The following is a 12,438-nucleotide window of genomic DNA, read 5'->3' on the forward strand; positions in this document are numbered from 1 at the left end:
GAGTGACTATCAACGATTCGTTTGGCTCAGGAGTGTTAGAACTCTTTACGAGTCGTACTTCATGATCGTTATTCGTAACACAGAAATGATCGATGTTTTTTTTTTTTACAGAAATGGTTAATTAAATATGTATAAGAATCGTTTTTATGTCGTTAATTGTAAACGTATCAATAGTTTATGATTCTCTTTGAGTCTAAAATCTGGTCGATTCGATTATGAATATTATATGTGGTCGAATATCGATTTTGTATCGAATACTCGGAAATAGATACTGCTGGCGTCTTATTGTTAATATTAATGCGTTCTTTGTTACACGGTAACGTTTCAATGGGAACTATATCGTGGTTTAGATATAAATCTATGTTATATAGATCTATTTACTAAAAAAGACGCGCCCCTCCGACGTTTAAATATCGGCTTGCATGTGTGAGTGAGAACGTCTCGCGCATACGAAATGTCTTAGTGTGCGTGATACACTAGGGCGGAAAATAACAAAAACTACAAAATATTTGTTGTTTTTTTTTTATTACAAATTAATTGATTTAACAAGGAGTTTTTGTGAATTAGTGTGAGTGGAATCTGTAATCGCCTTTATATAGGACATGATATTACGGTATTGTTACTTAAAGTATTTGGCAGTGACTCAAAGAAATGCAATCAAAGTTCTCATTTGTGTTTTGTAATCTCTATAAAAATTTTATTAGGTAATTTTTGCATCAAAAATCAGAATATTCTTTATTCGAATAGGCTCATAAAAGCACCTTTGAATCGTCATGCTAACACTGGTTCAGATAGTAGATTCTACCAAGAAGAACCGGCAATAATTCATTAGTTACTCTTTTCCATTTCATTTACATAACTAAATTTATGTTTATATATCCTGCTAAGGAATTAACAAATACTAAGTCCACGCTTTTTATCATTAGTATGAGTAGAATCTTGCCTTGAAATCCTATAGAATATTTAATTCTGTACCAACGTAGATCGTTATTAAATATTTTTCAGTTGGGTTTGGTTGTTTGAACAATTTATTGTGGAACGAAATTAAACGTTTTAATTTATAAATAATTATTTTAATTGTTTAAAAATATACTATATGGTGGTAGAGCATTGTGCAAGCCCGTCTGGGTAGGTACCACCCACCCATCAGATATTCTACCGCCAAATAACAGTACACTGTATCGTTGTGTTTCGGTTAGAAGGGTGAGTGAGCCAGTGTTATCACAGGCACAAGGGACATAACATCTTAGTTCCCGAGGTTGGTGGCGCATTGGCGATGTAAGGAATGGTTAATATTTTTTACAGCGCTTTGTCTATGGGCGGTGGTGACCACTTACTCGTACCATCAGGTGGCCCATATGCTCGTCCGCATATATATATTACAATATATTGCGAAATACAAGAATTATTATAATTGTGGTATAATAGATATATAGCGCCGATAATTTCGCGTGAGATCGCCTTCTTGGGTAAATATATCTCATCATCATGACGTCATCTCACAAGTAACATTATTTCTATATCATAGGTACTGTATATAAATTATATATAAAAAGTTTACTCGTCGGAATTTAAATGATTTTTTTTTTATATTAGAAATCTTAGTAAACAGCTTGTAAATATCAAATTATGGATCCTTCTACTTTTGATCGTGAAACTTTAACTAACACTAGACTGATTCATTGTTTGAAAGACACATGTCGGCTACCTCAAGATGTTTACCTTTTTTATGGTTTAGGTAGCCTGACGGGCAAATTGGCCTGGTGGTAAGTGTCACCACCGCATATAGACAATGGCGCTGTTAGAAATATTAACCATACCCTACATCGACAATGCGCCAACAACCTTGGGAACTAAGATGTTATGTCCCTTGTGCCTGTAGTTACACTGGCTCACTCATCTTTCTAACTGGAACACGAGAAAACTGAGTATTGACGTTTGACTGTAGAATATACGGGTGGTACATAGCCCAGGCGGGCTTGCACAGAGCCCTACAAACAAGTAAACCTAGTAAGTCCTTCACCACCGACTACTGAATTATAAACAGAAATTAATTACACGAAAGGTGGTCAGTGGTACAGTGGTCATTACATTATGTAATAATCGTAAAATTTTATATATATAATTTCGGAAGATTATATTTTCAGTAATTATGCAAACTCAACATCGAACAAAGGGTATTTAAGAGCTCTGTCATAAATAAGGGGGCGGACTCGACGCGGTCTGGGCGTGGAAGGGAGACATCTTAATACTGTCAAAAATAAATTAAAAATAATGTTTTTTTTTTTTAATGAACTGCTGAATTAAAATATTACTAATATATAAAGTTTTGTTAAATTAACTTGTAAAGCAAAATGTATCTTTATTTTATGGTATCGGACGTGCAAATGTGCTACCCGGTGGTGAGTGGTCACCACTGCTTATAGTATATTGGTGTCGTATGAAATTTTAAACATTTCTCATATAACCGATGGACCCTGGACTTGGAGACTGAGATGTTATGACTCTTGAGCCTGTTAGTTACACTGACTCACTCATCCCTCAAACTGGAACACAACAATACAAAGAATTGCAGTTTGGCGGTACAATTTGTAATGAGTAGGTGCTACCTGCCTAGACGGATTTGTATAAAGGTAGGTAGCCGAAATGGCCCAGTGTTTAGAACACGTGCATCTTAACCGATGATTTCGGTTTCAAACCCAGGCAGGCACCACTGAATTTTCATGTGTTTAATTTGTGTTTATAATTAATTTCGTGCTCGGCGGTGAAGGAAAACATCGTGAGGAAACCTGCATGTGTCTAATTTCAACGAAATTCTGCCACATGTGTATTCCACGAACCCGCATTCGAGCAGCGTGGTGGAATATGCTCCAAACCTTCTCCTCAAAGGGCGAGGAGGCCTTTAGTCCAGCAGTGGGAAATTTACAGGCTGCTAATGTATATATGTAATGTAGGTAGGTAATGGCTATCACCAGGTTAAATATTTACTAAGTATTTTATGAGTTTATGGAATGCTTTAAACGCTTGTAAGAATGTATGTATAAGTATGTATGTTTGTATGTAATGTGTATGTGCTCTTATATATACTGATACGAAGCTCTTTAGTTTAAAGTTATAATATATCTATATTATTTAATAGATAGAAATTAATAATACTTAGTAATGAAATTACGATACGTACTCTTATCCGAGACTCTTCCTTACGTATCGTAATAAAAATAGTTAGCCAAATATGCTTGCTAAGTTGTCTTTTTTAGGGTTCCGTACCCAAAGGGTAAAACGGTACCGTCTGTCACCAGGCTGAATCTCATGAACCGTGATAGTTAGATGGAATATTCTCAGATGATGTATTTCTGTTGTCGCTTTAGCAACAAATACTAAATACAGAAAAAAAAAAACTATTTAAATGGGACTCCCGTACAACAGACATGATTTTTTGCCGTTTTTATAGATAATCGTACGGAAACCTTCTTTCGTGAGGCAATTGTTCAACATTAACAGCCTGTAAAAATCCCACTGCTGGGCTAGGGCCTACTCTCCCTTTGAGGTTTGGAGCATACTCCACTACTATACTCCAATGCGTTTTGGTGGCAGAATTCTGTTGAAATTAGACATGCAGATTTCCACATGATGTTTTCCTTCATCGCCGAGCACGAGATGAATTATTTACACAAATTAAACACATGATAATTCGGTGGTGCTTGTCTGGGTTTGAACTCGCAATAATCGGTTAAGATGCACGTGTTCTAATCACTGGGCCATCTCGGCTCTCAATGAATTGTTCGCAGAAAGCAATATCTTAATACCGATTGGATATAAATAAAAATAGGCGCGTTAAAATTTCGATTCGATAAAGTTTAATTCTATAAATTTTAAGCTATTTCGAAACCGCAACGTTCAGTAATGTTGTATTTAAATATTAAAGTGAACTAAAATAGCTAGAGTTGTCCCCGCTAATTGACTACAAGAGTGACACCCCTGTTATTTAACCGCCTAAAGTTGGGTGAGATAGGGTTGCCACCGAGTGATATCAATTTCATTTATATATTTTTAATTTTATTCAGGCTTAGATTGAATTACGGACCGATTTACTTTGTAGAAAAGATTAAAATGTATGCTAATTATTTTTTTTAGATGTTGTGATCGGACTGTGGCGTAGGCTTTTTTTTTTTTAAGTAACCAACTTATTCATTTGCTTTTTCTTTTTAAGTCACCGAAAAAGTTTTTATATTATTTCTCTAATACAAAGCACATACTTGGCGTAGCACAGCACAGAGAATATTCCATTGCATGATTAAAATAAAATTTTACATTTTTAAGGAACTATGTCAGAGTTAAGATTTTATAAACCCACTAATACGATTTACTAACCTCTTGTATGACTTATTAAAAAATAATTATCTATTTTTTTTATGGTCGCGGGATTATAAAAAGAATGAGGATATTAGGAATAAGTACTTCTGGTATATCAGATAATAATAAGAAATCATAATATAACAATAAAACAAAAGGAAAGATTATACGGATGAGTAATTATGATTTCACCAGTCACAGAAGTGGTGGGGCACGCCAATAAACGAGTTAATATAGCTACATATACAAGGCTGTATGTTGAATTAAATATCACAGAAAGGGTGACAGATTTAATATTTACCAGTCTTCGCCCATTGCTTGTAATTCGACCTTCATTCATTGCTAAAAAACATTAGATGCGATTCGAATGATTTATAAAATGAGACTCAACTGATATCTTGACACTACTACACTAAAAAATAAATCAAATAAAAAACAAATGACATTGATATCATCTCTGACATGACGTGTGTTGAACGTAAATTATAAAATTGTTTCATATTGAATACTAGCTGTTATCCGTCCGCTATGCTTGGCGTTTTGAAATGTATTTAAAATTAGTTGTAATGGTAATAATGATTATTATTATTATAAATGGAAGTCATACTATTTTATTTTGAATATATTTATTGAACATATAAGATCATAGAACTTAGAATCATAAAACGAATATTTATGACGAAATTCGACGAAAAAATGGAGTGTACAGACAGACTCTACAGATATATATAGTAGTATAGATATAGATTATATCGATAAATGTGTACGTGTTAAATGTATCGTAGTGTGTGTGAGGTTTTTGTTATAATGTATTTCTAATTCGTATTTTATAAAAATATTAAATTTCTGCACACCTTCTCCACATAATCTTCGCCGTCCGCGTCTTTTTGGTAAAAAAATGGGGATACAAAGTTATAGCTTCAGTTATTCATATTAGATAATTCACTTTTTTTTTGCATGGACTCTGTGACAACCCTAGCGCTAAAAACTTTTGTGAATATACCAAGTCGTAACCGTTTCAGACGTAGCTCTGTGATTTTAAAATTTCTCCTCGTCCATTAATTAGTTATTTTCGGCTGAAGACCTCGTTTATCTATTTATCTAGGTTATAAAGTTAATTGGATCAGTTTTACATTGTGAAGTAGATAAAAAAAAATGTGGATTTTTATTTAAGGTTACGGGTTTGAATTCGACCAAGCGACACACTGTTAAGAAATTAACTATGTAAGGCTTAGATAAGTGTGATGTAGTTTATCATATGATGCGAAAATATATTAATTAATTAATTTTAATTTAATTATTAAAATGTTTTATTAATAATATAGGTTTATCTCGATCCGATCGAATTAAAATTTCAATAATAAGATGCTAATTTATCGAAAAGGGGGTGCTGGTCAATTACGACGTCTTCTTAAACTTTGTCGTGGTCGAGCCTTGCAGTGGAAATGGCAGGTACTCTGGTTTCAGCGTTGAAACGACGGTGAATGTTCCAGGCGTAAAGTTTAACATACTACAAATAACTTTGATATAAGATACCTTCGCTGGTATGGTGTATTGAGATATAACATCTTAGTTCCCGAGGTTGGTGGCGTATAGGTGATGTAAGGAATGGTTAATATTTCTTACAGCGCCTTTGTCTATGGGCGGTGGTGACCACTTACCATCAGGTGGCCCATATGCTCGTCCGCAAACCAATGCCATAAAAAAAAAAATTGAAACGGGATATTTACCATGCTTTTTATTTTTATTTGGTGGAGCTTGATATTTCGAGTCTCGCGAACAAGACATTCGTAGATAAAAAAAAACAAATAAGAATAAAAAAACATGGTAAATATCCCGTCTCAAATACTTATAGTAATAATAATAACCTTGTTAATTTAAAATCAATATTCTTCCATCATCCCATAACAGAATAGCGTGGCGTTGTAGAAATGTAGAACACTTGAAAAATTATATCTTGTACGATATTTAAGTAATGTTTATGTAGTTTTATTTTAAGGCGCATTTAAAGCAAGTATTACTACAGGCACAAGGGATATGACATCTTAGTCCCAAATGGTTGATAGTGCATTAGCGGTGTAAGGAATGGTTAATATTTCTGTCAGCGCCAACCACTTACCATTCAGTCTTCAAAATTATCTTATAAAAAAAAAACGGAAACAAATAAAAATATGTAAGATGTCTCAAAAAGTTTTTATGGAATAATTTTTGATTTCAGAAAGTCGAACGTGCTGGCCAAGATTGTTATACCGAGATTGAACGTGACGTCATACTATATCCTCGCAGAACTAGAAGAGAAGGAGAGAGAGGAAGTGTTCCGACTGAAAAGAGTGAAGCAGAAGAAGGACATGGAAAAGAAATTGGACGAAGATAGAAGAAGACAAGTCGTAGCCGACGAGGGCAATAAACTTAAACCCGCACCAAGTAGAAGCAGAGAACAGGTGCCAAGCAGGACTAGGAGCAAGGAAAGTGGTTCTCTAGCTGTTATCAAGAAAGAAGATAACTGAGAAATGTCTCTACAATAGTGAACATCTTAACAGTACCGATATAAACAATTGAGTTGTTAAAAACCAGTCCATTTAACAACAAAATTATTAATAATATGATCACGAAAACTAATCTAAATTATTTTTATTTAAATAAATATAAAAATTATCTATTTTTATATGGTCAGGACGTGATATAAATCAAGTTTAAATCTTTAAGCGCTTTAAAGTGATAGAATTACAAATGCAATATTGGAAATATATTGAAAATGTCGCTGTAAATCACTTTATAATTTGCTTTATTAAAAAATAAATTTATTTTCGTCTGTATAATTATATACTTTAATATTTAATTAAATTAATTTATTGGAATAAATAATGATGTTCATTATATAAACGGATTTAAAAATCCCGTTTCGAACAAATGTACTTGTATGGAATACAATAAGAGTACCGCGCCATGATTACACTAAAAATATTTACAAAATATTATTTTTACTACTGGCAAACATTTTGAAAAATAAACGATCGTAATAAATAGGATAGTCTGTGTACAATTTTATAATGAGCCAGAATAAAAAACGTCATAACATTTTGTTAAAGAATTAATGTTATTTCAATTTCGACGCCTTATTTCCTGTTTATATAAAAACATTAAAGTCAAAAATAACTTTTACGTGTGTAGGAAACGACTTTATCTGTTATCCTGTTGTGAAATATTATTATGCGACTAGTAATTATTAAAAAAACCGTGCATATAAAAATATGTATAAGTATATTATTACTAGTAACATTACAAATGATTTTGGATTCATCATGTGGATGAAAAATTAATTCTGAGATTTTGCCACACTAATAAATTGTAACAAAAACCGAGTATTTTTATTTATTTCCTGTTTTTTATATATGTAAAATAATAGTAAATAGGTCACATGATGGTAAGTAGTCCCTACCGCCCATAGACAGAGGCGCTGTAAGAAATATTAACCATTCCTTACATCGCCAATGCGCCACCAACCTTGGGCATTAAGATGTTATATCTCTTGCGTCTGTAGTTCTGGCTCACTCGCTCTTCAAACGAGTGGTTAGAACGCTTGCATCCTAACCGATGAGTGCGGGTTCATATCCAGACAATAATTGAATTTTCATAGTCTGCGTTTCGAAAACATTGTGAGGATATCTCTATGTGTCTAATTTTAATGAAATTCTGCCTAATGTGTTTCCAACAACCATCACTGGAGCAGCGTGCTGAAATAAGCTCTAAACCTCCTCAAAAGGGAGAGGCCTTAGCCCCGTAGTGGAACGTTTACAGACTTATGTAATTTCAGTAGTTCGGGATGGCAAAATAAAAGTATGTTGTACCATGATGTTTCGATCTCTCTATATTTTTACAATGCCCCAATCATCCAATTGTTTTCCTTATGACAGCTCAATCACTTTTAAAATAAGAAATAGTGTTACATGCCAGTTTTAAATGTTATAAAATAATATCAACTAAAGTTGTACAAATTATTGATCAATTAATTACAATAATAATTGTAATAATATGTAATAATAATAATGTGACATTATTAATTATGATATCCTATGACGTAGCACCGTATTGGAGGCTAGGGCTAGTCTCGTAACACTTATTTTATTTTTACTGCTGTTTTGCGTTAGAATGACAGATGATTTGTTCATATCTACCCAGATAGGGCTTTCACGGAATCCCGCCATCAACAGGAATTTATTTCAACAATCAACAGCGTCATTAAAAGCATTATAAATCATGATAATTATTTTCCCAGTTCATCTTATCCCGATAACATCGGTATCAATAGTAAATACGACGTTTACGAAATCTCATCAATACAACGAAAATACTTAAAAAGATACTTCAACAATAATATTGAATTGTCATTGTGCTATTAAGAAATTGGACGATTTCTTTTTGTGGGTAAATTTTAGTGATGTGATAATTAGTTGTCGATACTTTTTAGGAAATATTGTACACATTAAGCGAAAATATCGTCCTCAGCAATTTCCGTCACCAACCACGCTGGACATATAGTGCTCAAGTGTGTGTGTATAATCCGATGAAACGGTAAATCCGATATGACCGTAAAGAGTTCAGGAGCAGTTCCAAGGACTTTATTTTTATACACTTCCAACTCTCAGATACGGCATTAGCATTAGCAGCCCGTAAATGTCCCACTGCAGGGATAAAGGCCTCCTCTCCCTTTGAGGAGAAGGTTTTTGGAGCATATTCCACCACGCTGCTCCAATGCGGGTTGGTGGAATACACATGTGGCAGAATTTCGTTGAAATTAGACACATGCAGGTTTCCTCACGATGTTTTCCTTCACCGCCGAGCACGAGATGAATTATAAACACAAATTAAGCACATGAAAATTCAGTGGTGCCTGCCTGGGTTTGAACCCGAAATCATCGGTTAAGATGCACGCGTTCTAACCAATAATTTATCTCATAAGGTTGAAGTTATACATAACGATCATCTTAAAGAAATGATTAATAAAAACTAATGACAAGAATTAACTATAGTTTTTTTATTATCGGAAAAAATTATATTTCAAACCCTTGATAGCATTTTTCATTTAGTTAATAACGTAATAAAAGTAAGAAGCTAATATAGGTTAAAATGATTTGTTTTCTTTTCTTGCATGCTGTGATCTTCTTTAAGAAAATGTGTCACTTAAAATAGAACCTTACTTTTTGTTATATTATTTTATTCAGTGTACACATTGATGGAGAATCAAATACAATAAATAAATAAAACAAATCGATACAAATATGAAATATCTTAAAAAAGTATATCGATACGATGTCCCATCACTAAAAGGACGCCATTAGGCATGTTACGCTGTCAACTAGCATCAATCATAATCAACCTCTGTCCCGGTTTCGATATCCGCGTAAAAGAAAACTTACCCGGGACAATCAATCATTGTTCTGTTAAGATTATAGCGGGATAGACCAAATAGGAATGTGTGGGAGTCAAGGTGCCGAGATGGCCCAGTGGTTAGAACGATTCTCATGTGCTTTATTTGTGTATATAATGCAACTCTTGTTCGATGATGAAGGAAAATATCGTGAAAATATAGTTAACTTGGTGGTAGGGCTTTGTGTTAGCCTGTCTGAGTCGGCACCACCTACTCATCAGATATTCTAGCGTCAAATAGAAGTGCCCAGTACTGTTGTGTTCCGGTTTGAAGAGTGAGTGAGCCAGTGTAACTAGGCACCAGGGACATATTCACTATTGAACGGAATCTAATGAAGCTTGAACCCCAAGAAAGGACATAAGATTCTTATTTTTACCTAAAACCTGATAAACCTCTAAAACACGAACGAATACGCGGACTACAACTAGTAATCAAGTAATAAGTTATATCATTAAATAGTATAGAACAAAGTCGCTTACCATTGTCTGTCTGTCCCCGTTTATGCTTAGATCTTTAAAACTACACAAAGGGTTTTTATGTGGTTTTTTTATCAATAGATATATTGAATCAAGAGGAAGGTCTACATGTATAATACATGCACAATATAGTAGAGAAACACTGATAATTTTAGAGGTTTCTGATGTGATGACGTAAATAAACACATTATTTTGGCAAACGTTTGCCTAAATAATGATAGATCAAAACAATGTACTACATCCATTATACACCTTATAAAGGTTTTCAAAAAATTCCACGATTGTATATGTCTATCGCTTAGGGATAACCCACAATAACGATTTTTTCCTTTACTTTTTACGAGAAATAATAGCTTATTTTCAAAGCTGTTTTTAACAATACAGTATTAATCCTTATCCAATTAAGTACCATAAATACATTGCGCATTTAATTTAGATCAATATGGCCCTTTACAGCATGTAATTTAAATGAATATTTTCGAAGATATTACAGCTTTTATTGTCTATTGACTGAACGAACGTGAACGTTGTAAGACATTCTGTAGTATATTTAGTATCAGCATTGCACCCGTGCGAAGCCGGGGCGGGTCGCTAGTTACTCCAGTATAAGATTTAATGGTTAATTTACACGACATATGTATAAAAAAAATCTTGTTGCCTACGTATTTTTTACTGTATTCCACAACGAAATATGGCTGGTGGTGACCACATACCGAAACCGAAAAGTAAAATTGATTTACAGCCTCGAGCAGCGAATTTCATTGGTTAGTTTTGTAATGTTCTATTCGATCTCTCGTAAATCCGCCAATCAAAATAGTTTATTAAAAGTAAAAACATTGTTTAAATTTAACACGCGTACGGTATTGTTTGCTGAAACGACAGTGTGATTTGATTGCCGGACGCGTTCACACTGAGTTATGTATATTATGGATAAGGTAAAAGTTTTGTATAATAATAAAGGGGGGGGGGGGGGGGGGCTGGGGTTTGCCCATAAAAGAGGGGGTTGCCCATATAAGAGGGGGTAGGGATATATCCTTTCCTGTAAAATGTGTACGAAAAATATACTAGATGGTGGGGTGGTAGGGTTGGGTGGTAGGTGACATTAATTATATATTCTACTGCCAAGCTAATACTGCTTACTATTATTAATAAGGTTATTTATGTGTATCGGTTTGAACGATGACTTTTTTTTACATTAGCAGCCTGTAAATTTCCCACTGCCTTTTAGGAGTAGGTTTGGAGCATATTCCACCTCGCTGTTCCAATGCGGGTTTGTGGAATACACATGTGGCAGAATTTTGTTGAAATTAAACACACGCAGGTTTCCTTACGATGTTTTCCTTCACCGCCGAGCACGAGATGAATTATAAATACAAATAAGGCACATGAAAATTCAGTGGTCATCGGTTAAAATGCACACGTTCTAACCACTGGGCCATCTCGGAACGATGCGTGAGCCAGTGTAACTATAGGCACAAGGGATGTAACATCTCAGTTTTCAAGGTTAATGGCCTATTGGCAAAGTAAGGAATGATTATTTGTTTTTAGGGTTAATTTCTTTGGGCATCTTTGACTACTTAACAGTAGATGGCCCGTCTATCTATTCCTTAAATATTATGACAATCCGTTGAGTAGTTAAGGCTTGAGGGCTAAATATGTAAGATGACTTTTGCCATTATCTATCTTCCATATTAATAATAATGTATGTGTAGATCGTTAAAAATTCGCAAAATTCGCATAATCGAGATATTTCGATATTTAATACATAAAATTCAGTGACATGAGAGTTCAACGGGTGGCCATGTTTGACGTTTACGGGTGCGTTCAGAAAGATGTGTAAAGAATGATTATTGTTAGTTTTCACCTACATATAAAATATAGATGTTTGATAATAACAATGTTTAAAAAAAAAGTTAAATTAAAAGTAAATGCTAAACCATATTTGTTTCGTTTTACTTCACTCGAGCGAAGTCGGGTTTTCATCTAGTACCTAATAAAAGTTTCATCAAAATCAATCATAATTTTACTCGATTATTTGTTGATAACCAACACACAAGCACAACCGCGAACAGAAACTAGTACCTTACATTAAATTACTGATCAACAATTATTTTAAACGTATTAGTATTTTTACGCTGAAAAATAAAAACGATATAAGGATATCAATAAGAACATATTTAA

The 12,438-nt window shown here is 33.8% G+C and overlaps 1 protein-coding gene across 1 annotated transcript in view; it reads left to right on the forward strand.

Annotated features, from left to right (window-relative positions):
* The window catches only part of LOC125074268 (V-type proton ATPase subunit D 1-like), a 70,242-nt gene extending 63,304 nt beyond the window's left edge, over positions 1-6,938 (forward strand). Inside the window, exon 6 of the mRNA XM_047685556.1 lies at positions 6,572-6,938. Coding sequence (XP_047541512.1) covers positions 6,572-6,860 — 289 coding nt within the window. The 3' untranslated portion in view covers positions 6,861-6,938. The remainder of the gene's footprint in view (positions 1-6,571) is intronic.
* Positions 6,939-12,438: the final 5,500 nt, after the last annotated feature.

This window comes from Vanessa atalanta, chromosome 27, assembly GCF_905147765.1.
Source record: "Vanessa atalanta chromosome 27, ilVanAtal1.2, whole genome shotgun sequence".
Classification (NCBI taxonomy): domain Eukaryota; kingdom Metazoa; phylum Arthropoda; class Insecta; order Lepidoptera; family Nymphalidae; genus Vanessa; species Vanessa atalanta.